Source organism: Podarcis erhardii (assembly GCF_964252035.2).
Source record: "Podarcis erhardii genome assembly, chromosome: 5".
NCBI classification, from domain to species: Eukaryota; Metazoa; Chordata; class Lepidosauria; order Squamata; family Lacertidae; genus Podarcis; species Podarcis erhardii.
Genome location: NC_138509.1, coordinates 39,163,545 through 39,176,110, shown reverse-complemented (window position 1 = coordinate 39,176,110; position 12,566 = coordinate 39,163,545). Strand labels below are relative to the sequence as shown.

General features: G+C 40.6%; 1 protein-coding gene across 2 annotated transcripts in view; it reads left to right on the top strand.

The window, feature by feature from the left end:
* The window catches only part of ADGRA1 (adhesion G protein-coupled receptor A1), a 314,546-nt gene that overhangs the window by 230,229 nt on the left and 71,751 nt on the right, over positions 1–12,566 (top strand). Inside the window, exons 1-3 of one of the 2 annotated variants that reach the window (XM_081863154.1) lie at positions 6,892–6,927; positions 7,184–7,391; positions 8,396–8,604. In XM_081863154.1, coding sequence (XP_081719280.1) covers positions 6,907–6,927; positions 7,184–7,391; positions 8,396–8,604 — 438 coding nt within the window. In that variant the 5' untranslated portion in view covers positions 6,892–6,906. Of the gene's footprint in view, positions 1–6,891; positions 6,928–7,183; positions 7,392–8,395; positions 8,605–12,566 lie in introns of those variants that run through there. The other variant, XM_081863153.1, reaches the window with a different exon arrangement.

Genomic DNA, 12,566 nt, shown 5'->3' with positions numbered 1-12,566 from the left:
CTTGACCCCTAGAACATTGAACTACATGGACAGCTGTTTGCCCAACCCTCAGAACACTCTAGACTTCTCATGTGGACTTGGCTTACCAGCAAACATATCTCAGAGACTCCTATCTCCTGTTTGTTTGGCCTCCCATCCCACACAGCTCTGCACTTGGTTGCTCAGCAACAGGGCTTAGGATAGGGCTATGACAACAATCACCTGGTGGTTCCTGCTTTCATAGAGCTTTGCAAAGCACTTTGAAGACCTAACAAACAATTGATCATCAGGACTTGGAAAACACCTGAGTGCAGTGGCCTTGTCTACTTGTCAAACTTGGCCCATGTGAAGAGAAGGCTCCAGCTTGATCCATTTCCTCACCCCTGACATACAGGCAGGGGTCCTACTTCTGACAACCTGTGTGCTGCCAGAGGCTTGCTGTAAAAACGTTTGAAAATCGATAGCACCTTTCCTGCAACCATGACCTAGCCACCTGGATGTGTGGCAATGGCAACAGACCAGAAGGTGGGCTGGCACATGCCTAGTAGCCTCGAGGCCCCTTATAGGACCACTTGCTTGGGTGAGAGAGTGGGTATTTCACCTAACTCATCTCTCGACGACAGCTCCTGCGGCAGCTCCTGTCCCAGCACCAGGTATAGGATTCAACATCAATTGTGACAAGGGGTGAGTGGTAACAATACTAAAAGAGGATTGCTCATTCTATATCTAAACCCCAGGATTGTTTTCTTCCTGGACCCATCAGCTTGTGACTGTGACCATAGCAATGGACTTCTTAGTGCTCTAACTGTAACACAATGAAAAGCAGAGTCACCAGAGACACAGTAACCTAGACTCTGGAGGTCCACCCATGTATAGAGAATGAGTAGACCAGAGAGAAGACATTTTTCCTGTCGACTGACAGGCTGACATTCCCTTCCCTCTTAATAAGCTCTTCCAAATTGGCTGAGTGTGTTGGGAGCAGGGATGCTAGCCAGCATTACAGCAGGGTAAAACCAGTCACTACTGGCTGGCTTCTGGTACACCTACACCCCAGCAGTTACAAAGGGGGCTCCTACACCAGTAGAAGTAGGAAGCAAGTTTTAGCCAGATTTCTCTCTCTCTCAACTTCACTGGTAAGACCGGATTTTTCATAAAATTGCATGGGTGCCCCTCTGGATCTCAGCCAAACTGTGGACTTAAGGGTGGCAGCAGACAGAGCATCTCAGCCAGGTTCTACGCAAGAAGGAAGAACATCGGATGACAAGGGGGCAAGTTATGGCCTCAACAGCAGCATATCATCATGTCTCTCTGTGTTTCTTAGACCAGAAAGGATGACTAAACATATTAAAATTAGATAAATCCTCATTCCTAGACAAATTACATAAACCTCTTTTCTTGAAAGAAGGAAGAGGATGAATGAGTTGAAGAAAATGAATGAATGGCTCGATTTTATATTATCTTATGAGGAAGGGCTGCTGAGATAGAGAAGAGTGAATGAACTGATAATGCTGTTGATGAAATGACTTGGTGGCATGCAATATGAGCTATGAATGTACCATTAAGAAAGGACGGGAAGGCTTAGAGCCAGATATGACCCTCCCTTGAAATCTCTGGGCAGGTACCATCTGTATAGCTCTCTAACGCTTCAGAAGATTAGAGATAAATTTCTGCCAAACATCACAGGTTTTCACTCCTCAGCAATATTTCTATGAATTCACCACTTCAACATATTTTAAAATTTATGATCAAAAGTCTGTAGAGCTACAGAGAGAAAGCAAATAAGGCTATACCTTTCTTGCTGATTAGCTGTCTGAAAGCTTATATAAGCTCATCAGTAGGAGCTGTTCAAATATGAAGGCTCCGTTAGCTTATTCTTGGTGTGCTTCTCATTTATGTATTAAGATTAATGAAGCATGTACTACACAAGTCCAGAGAATTTGTTTCTTCCATAATCTAGGTATGCCCCAATACGAAAATATTTTAACAGCCTCGAAGATCAGCATGTTTCTTTAACAGGGATGTTTCCCTGACAGAGAAAGTTTTAATTAGATTTTGGACAGGTTCAAATGCGCTGCTTTTCTTTCAGCTAGAAACCTTTCTTAATCATGGTCTGTACTATACTAGAGTTTTCATATTCCCTGTGCCCTATGGTCTAGTCTAATCTGAATCTGAATTCAGTATCCATTCTGCCCAACTGGACTACTTGACGCTAGTAACTCGACTAATAACTTCAAATGATTTATACTTCTAAAACATGCTAGCAGATTACCACTTCCCACCCTCAGGAACTATGAAAGAGTATATTTTAGTTGCTGGTAATACTGTTACCCTATGTCTGTTGGTGACAGAAATAACAATTTATATAGTTTTTTTAGACTATTGTCGAAGCATTTAATATACATTTGGAATATGGGGTTTGTCAACATGGGAAGGTAGCCCATCTAGGAGAAGGAAAATTCTGATCCTAATCCTCTGCTGCCTTGCAGGATATCTTTGGGTGAAGAAAAGGCTAAGGAGTAAACCCTACACAAATCCGGAGTGGAGTTCCTAAGATGGTTGGACGATGCCTTGTACACCTCCTTCTGGCATCTCCTGCAGCCAAGCTGGTGCTGTGATTTTCTTTGAACCACATCAGCGAGGCCAAAAGATGGGTCTTATCTGGGCACCCTAGGTCCTCCATACACATTGCCCAGGCTTTGTGCCCCAGAGATGTCATTTCACTGCTGCTAATGCGGCAGTTTGACTTCATCCCCGGAAGCGCACTCCATTGTCTCTTGAGATGGACAGGTGCCAGCAACGACAGGACTCATGCAGATGTAACGGGTTTACTACCACATGTGTGAGCCTTGGCCTCAGACCCTCCCCTTCCTCTCCCTGTATGTTGTCACAAGGATGAAGTCAGAATCCATTTTCTTGAAACTTGGGAGATTCTGGTTCCAAAATAAGCTGGGATCTGAAACCTTGGTTTGATCCTGGCTCATTCTAACTAATTGCACTTTAAAGAGAGTTTGACAAGTTTAAATAAAATTGTTCTGTTTGTTTAAAATTGGAAGCAAAAACTTCCACTCTCCTCTTCACAGCTGTGCAAGAGGAGGCGGGAGCAGTGAAGAAATACATAACCCTGAAGCTTGTACACATAGCAGGAAACAATGGCTTCTCCTTACAGCCAAACTACCCCTTCATTACAACTCAAGCAGGAATTCTTAACTGAGTTTGTTAACCACTATACTATAATCTCTGATAAGTTCCATACGAATCAGTGGGATCTTTACATGGATTACAATCAAAGTTTTGTTCTTCAGTTTGCAGCACTGCATTCCCTAATATATTATTCCTGAATATTTTTTTTATAATGTTATCACATTTTCAAGATTACTAGGAATTCCCCATCTATACATCTGGATACCTCTCTTTTTCCTTTTAAACCTATATTTTAAAGAGTTCCCTTGGGTGTGTCTACTGGGCTACTTTACAGAAACTGATATTGAATTGTTAATGTTAGGGGTGCTTGGTTTGGTGTGTAGGGTGCTGTTTGCAACAAGAGTTATCTCAGAAAGTCTTACTGGTGACAGAATATGGAATTTTGGATTAAGGTTTTGCCATAATTCAGAGAAAGTCTGCCTAGATCCTTCTGTGTTCAGTGCAATCTTGGGAGTAAGGCCATTGAACTCAGTGGGGTTTTTTTCTGGATAAGCATGTACAGGATTACAGTATAAATGTGTTACATGAGCATTGTTTTGAATGGAACTGCAATCCAGCAAAAAAAAATAGCTCCTGCTTAATCATTTTGTTAAAAGGAATGCATAGGTAAATATTATGTCTATTGATTTTTTATTATTATTATTTTTAGAGATTTAAGCATTTCTGGTGTTTTCAGGATTGGACTAACTGTGCTGTAATAGCTTGCTAGTTGGTCTAAGCATTGAGCATCATGTGTGCAGTATTTTTCTGAATGTAAACCCAGACTATTTAAAATAAATAAATAAATAAAAATTGTTGAATGAATATTACCAGTATCCTGACAACTTGAAGTGGAGTACATGCTTGTAATAATGATTCATTCGAGCCATAATTTTCAAAATTTATGTCTGCTCTGTTAGTTATGCAAGATTTCTTTACAATATCTGAAAGAAAGTCGCAGCAAATATTAGGGTGTTTTTGATCAATAACATGCAGCGTGGAATTGATACTAAATACATCGCAAACTGCAAGGTGTCCCTGTTGTCCCAGTGCCAGCACCAGAATCTCCTTTTCTAGCAGAGATGTAACAACCTATGTTTACAAGTTTTCTTTTCTCACCTACTGTATGCTTCTTCTTCATGCTTCCTTCAAAATATAAAAAATTGACTTTTCAACAACATTCTATTACGGCAGCAAATGTGGGTTTAAAGCGGCTAGGTGGTTCACTAGGCAAAACCTCCAGCAGCCACTGGAGGAGGGAAATTCCAGCTCATAACTTTATAAGTTGGCAGTAGAGACAGGAGATGCTGAAACCAGCAACATACAATCCCGTGGTTGCTAACAGGGTTTTCTCAGCGCAAAATGCTTCACCGGCTATTGCTACTTCAGTTTCACCACATTTTAGAGTGGGGTGGGGAATCAGGGACCAAAGGCCACCCTCCAGACCTCCCTATGTGGTCACACCTCTTTCTGGACCACACCCTTCTCCCCTGACCTTACCAGCCCTGCTCTGTAGCTTTTGTGTTCTTCTGCCTGGCTGGAATTGAAAACAGAAAGATGGGTGTGTGGATGTATAGTAATCTCATACTTTTGTGTGGTTAGAATGTAGCCTACTGTACAAAGGAACGAGTCACATCCCCCCACTTTCGCTGCTAACCATGCCCACCGCCACTAGCAATGCCGCCCTCAGAAAGTTGTCCATTGGGGATTGTGGCCCTCAGACTGAAAAATGGTTTCTCATCCCTGCTTCAGAGCAACTGGTTGTCTTCATCCTTACAAAAGCTATTGTAAAATGCTTGGTGGGATACTTTCAAAATCTCCAAGCAGATGAACCCCAAGTCCTGTTGCTTGGTGGTGAATGCAGCTAAACATTTACCAAACAATAACTTGCTGTGGTGTGCATGTAACCAATGGATAAGTCAGTTGCTGATCAGTCATCTTCTACAGACAATATAGTAAAACCTGATGTCTCCCTGCTTTCTTAGATTGTGTTTACAAACCTGATCTGCAATCTGCCCATCAAAACGGTTATATGCAAACTATGGAAATTTACCATCTTGTAAACAACCCATCAGGGACGCGGGTGGCGCTGTGAGTTAAACCACGGAGCCTAGGGCTTGCCGATCAAAAGGTTGGCGGTTCGAATCCCCGCGACGGGGTGAGCTCCCATTGCTCGGTCCCTGCTCCTGCCAACCTAGCAGTTCAAAAGCACGTCAAAGTGCAAGTAGATAAATAGGTACAGCTCCGGTGGGAAGATAAATGGTGTTTCTGTGTGCTGCTCAGGTTCGCCAGAAGTGGCTTAATCATGCTGGCCACATGACCTGGAAGCTGTACACCGGCTCCCTTGGCCAATAAAGCGAGATGAGCGCCGCAACCCCAGAGTCAGCCACAACTGGACCTAATGGTCAGGGGTCCCTTTACCTTTACCTAAACAACCCATCATCTGTTTCATCCATCAATAAGATTTTCAGTAGACACAACAGAGCACTGGAGGAAACTCTAAGACATTTTGGCATTTACTGGGGGAGGGGGCAAATGGAACCTTCCATGATGGCAAAGATATAGTAACAGATTTAATAATTGACTATTTGCTGTTTCTTAATTGTGACCCCCCTGCAAACCCACCATATAAGCTGAGCTGTGTCATCCTACCTAATAGTAAGGACTGGCCCTAGAGAAGCCTTAACTTACATTTAAAAAACCAACTCAACTGTGGAGTAAGGCAGGGCAGTAATACCATTGCCCCCTTGGCTCCAAAGGAATAGTTGGTGCCAATGCCCTATGAAAAATATCCTCCCCCAAATAACTCAAACCTTGGCCTGCCACCTCCTCCTCATGATAGTAGTAACTTGTGTGCCCTTTTCAGCATGCAGCTTTGTCTGTCTTTGCATGCTTGCCCGTCACATGCCAATTTATCACAGGCAAATATAAATACTCTAGCATCGTCATGTATGATGGTGAAGCTTCTTTTCAGTCCTTGTTTTCAAAGATGCTGCTTCTAAGAAAGTGTGGGGCAATAAATGTTAATGAGATGCCATAGAAACATGTATCTTGCTTCTGGGGAGATGAAAATTACTCAGCCTTCATGCTGCTGTGTTTTTATAAAAAGAGAGAGAGAGAAAGAGAAAGAGAGAGAAGAACAAAATACAGGAGTTTGTAAATCAGAGGGCAGCCCCTTATTTTGTCTCTCCCCTCCTTTTGTTTTGCACCCCCTCCCCCTCCCCATTCATGCCTCTGGGCTTAATGATGACAAGGTCACCAGTTGTATAAGGGAAAGAGGAGTTAAGTAGAAGCAGAACCAGCTCAGTAATGTAATGGCAAATGTATGTACATTTTGTTTCAGTAACCTAAAAACATGTAAACAGTCACAACTCTGTCCCATTCTCGTGGTCTGACAGCCTCAATATATTCCCTGCCTCCTCCTTCAAGCACATTAGTGTTTTTTGTTTTTTTTGTGTGTGTGTGTGTGTGTGTGTGTATTTCCACATTTCCTGCAACAGTGAGATGAGTGATTTTCTTTAAGGATGAAATCATAGTCTGAGTAAGGAATAAGAAACCGACTGCATTGTATACTTCAGTGTTTAAAGTCACCCTCTGATGCAATTCTTTGTATTAATAAAACACATTTCAGTCCCCTTTAATTACCCTTTCAGAGAGAAATGTTTTAATGTAAGTTGTCTGATTCTGTTTTAAGTGAAGGAGAAAACCTGGTAGAGGTTGTCTCTTTAAATCAGATCTGCAGTGTTGATGGACCCTCTAGCAGGCATGGTAAGAACCATTCTCACCTCTGCAGCAGGGAGCTTGACCATACAGACTCGCACATTCAATCAAAACGTTTTCTGTTTTAATATGCACTGTACCAATCCTATTCCCATGGTTACAGCTCCTGCTCCTTTGGTTGCTTCTAGTATGTTGGAAAAGAAGAGAGGCAGCGTACATTTCTCGTACAGGAGTTTAAAACATAATGAAAGCAGCCCTGTTGTGATTTGCATTTTAAATTTTCTTTTTTCCTCTCATTGTACAGGATGCCGTGGCTGTAGCTTCAGCTCATTTGCCACGGTCTGTCCTCTCTTCGTCTTCAGCCTTGCAATCTGTTGATAACTCCACTTGCAAGCTACAGTTTATTGCCTTTCGGAATGGAAAACTCTTCCCGAGCACTGCAAACTCATCTAACCTTGCAGATTATGGGAAGCACAGGAACGTTGGCACGCCAGTTGTCTTTATTAAAATAGGTAAGTGTGATGTGCTGCTTCTTTAATCTGAGAGCTAGGCTATACATTAGAGTATATAGAAGAATGGTGCAGTGAAGTACGCAGGTCTGCTGATGGGAGAATTGCCTGTGCTTTAACGCAAGTATGTGGGTTTATTCCTACCTGTCAGGCTTTATTCAAATAAACTTGCACATTGCCGAAGCACTGTAGCTGTAAACACATTATTCTCCTTTCTTAGAACTATTATTTATGTTGCTTATGGAAGTTTATAAGTAAAGTAAAGATGGCATGAAGGGTGGGAGGGAGGGATGTTGCTTTTTAATCTTGACCATGACTATTGAAATGCAAATCCTGGAGATTAACAATTTAAGATTAATAATCTGTGGGACAGTGGAGAGAGAGAGAGAGAGAGAGAGAGAGAGAGAGAGAGAGAGAGAGTCCTGTTGCTTACATAGTCATAGTCATCAGTGTAGTTTTTGATAGCATAAATCTAAAACAGGTGATTTTAAAGGTGAAAATAATAGGTTAAATATTTTCCTTAGATGAAATATTCAACCCATGCAGTTCTAACCTTTTATTTGATCCTGAACTGTGTTCCCATTTCTTTTCACATTTTAAGAGGTTTTGATTTCAGCTTTGTACTAAAAAAAATGCCTTAACTGTTAACCGTAGCAAAAAAAAATAATTTAAAAAAAGAGGAGTACCCCCCCTTTTTTTACTTGAAGCAATGGTCCAACTTCATTTTAATTCATGGTATTTCTGTAGTAAATCTAGTTTTACGAACCATTACCATATCATCTGAAAAACAATGGACTTAAATGGCAGTTATAGGTAATATTAACTATTCCAAACTTTTTATAGATGACCAGAACCTCTTTTATGGGGATCGATTGGGGGGGGGGGAATTTTTGCTATTGGTTTTTCTGGTGTGTGTGTGTTCAAAATTTTAAGAACCTCTGTCTGGAGCATGTAGCAATAAAGCATTTTCCACTACATTGCTCTAATTCAGTTTGTTCCTTTTGCAGATGGGTGCAGTATCGGAAACCTTACCAGTCCTCTTACTATAGCATTGAAGCACTTTACACAGGGTATAAACCCCATTGCAGTCTTTTGGGATTTTGACCTTCTAGATGGACATGGAGGCTGGTGGGGAGAAGGGTGCTACATAATCAGCTCTACAGGCAACATCACTACCCTTCATAGTACTCACTTTGGTAACTTTGCAGTGCTAATGGTGAGTATATTACTTCGCAAATGTGTATGCCTATGTCTGTCTGTCTTCTTACGTGGTACCAGATTAATTATTTTTTGCATTCAGTTGAATATAAGATTGTTTTGAAGAAAGTAAGTTAACTACGAGTGAAAAGAGCAAAGCCATATTGCCTAATTACAGGCCTTGCCGCAAATGACTTTTAATGGAATACTGAAAAAAATCAAAGTTCCATCAAGACACTATTGGCGGTGGGGGAATAAACAAATAAATGGGCTGACTGCATATATATATATATATATATATATATATATATATATATATATCCTAGGCCCTTTACATCTCCAAAGGAGATGACTACCCTTGTTAATGTCCAGCATTATGTTGATCATACTAATTAGTTGCTGGCATGCTGCAATATTGAATCACTTAATAAATGGGAAAGAATAGATTGCCTGCTTCTCTAAACAGGGATGCTGTAGCCCTGGCTGGCTGCTCTTGAAATTCACGTCTGTGTGCTGATGACAGCATTCTTTTTACTAAATGGCTGTTTGTAAAGAAAAGAAATATTTCTGTGCAGTGCTAGCACACAAGGCTGCTGAGGGTTGTCCTCAGTCACACTTGAGTTCACAATGCAGTTATTTAAGAATTACCTTAACCCGAAAGTTACCATGACTGATACGAAAGGCACACTAAATAAAATATCGCATCAAACAAAGAAATAAACATGAAACAGTGACAGATGCAGCTGGAGAAAACCACATTAGGGAATATTTCCTACAGCGTTCAGAAGGGTTATTCAGACCCACTTGACATTTTGTAAGAGGCAGTCCTCATGTCTGCACACCATGCTATTGAATCTAGCCTTAATTTTGGTGCATACTTTCATAGAGAAGGTGCTGCCTGTGAACGTTACTGAAAGGTTTATAGTTGAGTAAATAATGCACTGTGTGTGTAATGTGTAAAGGGCAGCAAACACAGACGACAGGAATTGGGAGGACGTGTGTAGAGAATACCAATCTGCTGCTGTCAGATGAAGCGCAGATGTCAACCAATCATGGCTCAAGGCTGTGACAAGGAGTCCTTAAATTCAAATGTTATTGTCTATTTTATTAAATGGAATGCCTTCAGTGTTATGTGATCCGTTTCTTTTCAGCCACTACAGAATACTTCAGAATCCATCTGAAGATCAAATGCTCTCAATTAACATATCACTTTTTTATTTTATTTTTGGCAAATAGTTATATTCAAACACTTAGCTGTTCATTCGATAATTCTGCCCTGGTTCCCAAGATTCTTTTCCCCAAAAGCACCTGTTGTTGCTGCAGGTACCACACCCATGTGGGCTTACCTAGAACTGAGTCAGTTCTAAGTGGTGAACTTAAAAACTTTGAATGGGAATGGGAGAAACTCTGGTTTTTCTGGTCTTCTTTACAAATACCATGGATATATTTTTAGATGACTTCATACATTTTAACTCTAAGTTCATGTAATCTGATGTGTGCAGTATTATGCATTCTGTTGCCTTTAGTGGGTCTTAACATAACGACTGAGATTGCTTACAAGATTGAAATTTCATTATATACCATGTTTTCACTTAAAACTCTTAGTATGTCAAAAACAGCATATAATTTTGTTCACTCAGTCCTGCTCTTGAAGTATGTGTATGTAGAAGCAATGTATGTAGAAGCAATATGCCTCCTCCATACCTCTGAAAACAAGCCAATTTTCATCGTCATATTGAGAATGATTTCTTGGAGCTTCTAAAATTATCAGTGAAAATCTCTAACAACCACTATGTCATTTGAAATTGTTCATCTGCAATAGGACATCTTGGGTTATTCAAGTTAGAGATTTGACATGAACATGGGTGAAGAATACCTAGATACTCGGCGAAGGATGTCTGTTATCAGTGGCATCTCTTATTGTGATAATTGATGGTTTTTCTTTAGCCCAAGTAACAGTTACATGTTCTCTAATACCAGCAAGAAAGTAATATAGACATGCCAAATAAATATGAACTCCTGTTGTGGGTGGAATATTGGAATTGATCTAGATATATCTTCGTTTTAATACTAATCACTGCATGGCCTTCAGCCTGTCATTCTCTTTTGGCCTAATCTACCTCACAGTGTTGTGGAATAGTTTAGGTTGTTTCCAGACAGGAGTGTACTTTACAAACAGGTCATTGAGGTATCAAAAATGGATCTTTGGCAACAGATGTTGGGGGTTTTAAGAATTTTTTCCCCTTACTGGATTTTCCCTGGAAAAAGTAAATCTGGATTAATGGCGGAGGTGGGGGAAATTCAGGTTGGCGTTTTGATGCCAGTGATGTCATGTGGATGTTGCAAAATCTTGCATGCATGAGAAGCACCAATCCGTCAGTTAAAACCCATCTGGAAGCACCCTTAAGTGAGATAATTCTGCAAATACATAGTATGTGAGTGTGTTGAAAAAATAATCCACCAGGAAAGCTACCTACTGCAAACTCCATTGAAATGATGTGAGCATTGCCTATGGTTTGTTGTTCCCTGGGATATATAGTTTAATTTTGGTGTTCCTTTTTTAAAAAGAAAAACCATTGTGGAGTTCTAAATTACATGGAAACATAAAAAAAAACCCCACCAAACCTTAATGGAGTATTATTGTGCTGAGGCTTAGCTGCAGTAAGACAAAGTGTGTTAGTAAGGCAATAGCGATTGTGAACGTTGTTTGCATAGCTGCAAGGATAATGTAAATCCTGCTGTGTAACAGCATAAAGCGTAGGCCTAAATTAGCCCATCTCTTTGTTAAACTGTTAGAGCAATGACACTATGGTCAGATTAATTATTACAGTTTCGTTTTGTGTTAGAGTTGTTTGTTGTGAAGCAAATATCCAGGTGTCTCTATAGGCTGTCCCCTTCTCTGTTCAAGCAAGTGGAAAGGTTTTGATGTTGCTCAATTGTTTAAAGTATTGGTGCAGTCAAGATAGAAAGGAATATATCAGCATAATATATCCATTTTTTTTGCGTTTCATTCAATATTTCCCAATATTTACATTCTTTTTCTTAACAGTTGTATCTAAAGGTTTGCATACTTTCTGGAAAATGTAACCAAAAAATAATGGTCTCAGGTGGAAGAGGGTGGAAAGATTACAGAAATATTGTCAAGTGTGATGGGGTCAAGCCAGAAATTCAGCAGATCCAGCATTAGTTCCCAGTACAACTTGGCTGCTGATTAAGGGAGGAAACTGAAGGCAATTCCATCCAAGAGATTTGTATCACAGCCCATAATCCTCCTAGTCTAGGAAATTAGGTGGCACCAGAGTATCATTCTGCTGCCACTGACTGTTATAAAGCTATCTGACATCTGCTGACTTCCGACAGTTAGAGATGTTTCTGACTGTGGTAGGGTTCTTGGTCCTTACTCTACACCGGCAGACACTACGGGCCCCTGCCTCAAATTGCTTGTCTCATCTGCCCTTGGGCCTGAGTACCCGACACACATTTCAAGAGGAAGAAGTGCTTGGCAGGGATGGATTTGGCACAGTGAATCACATGTGATTGTAGGAAATTGTTCCCTGTTGGTAGGCTGCCAGGGTCCTTGTGGCAGATGCTAAGAGCATTGCAGAATAAGAGGTGATTGTCTTTAGGAGTGGAACCAACTGGAAAGGCAATGATAAGAATTAAATCCTATTAATTGTGCTCCCTAAGTTGTTTGGGAGCAACAGGATCGTATAATATTTAACATAATTCCCAGATCTATAAAAATCAAGATTTTATATACTAAGTTTAGAATAATAAAAAGAAGCATTAGATTTCTGCCCAGAAATATATGTTTAGAATCAGAGCCATACAAAAACCCTCTTCATTCATTCTGCTAGGGCTCATCCACATGCCTCGGAAGCATGGATCCAAATGGTTTTCTGCTTGACCTGCACTTTCTAAATCTGGGTTTGAGCAGACTCCTTTCCAAGGGAAAACACGTTGTTTAGTGATAAATCAGAA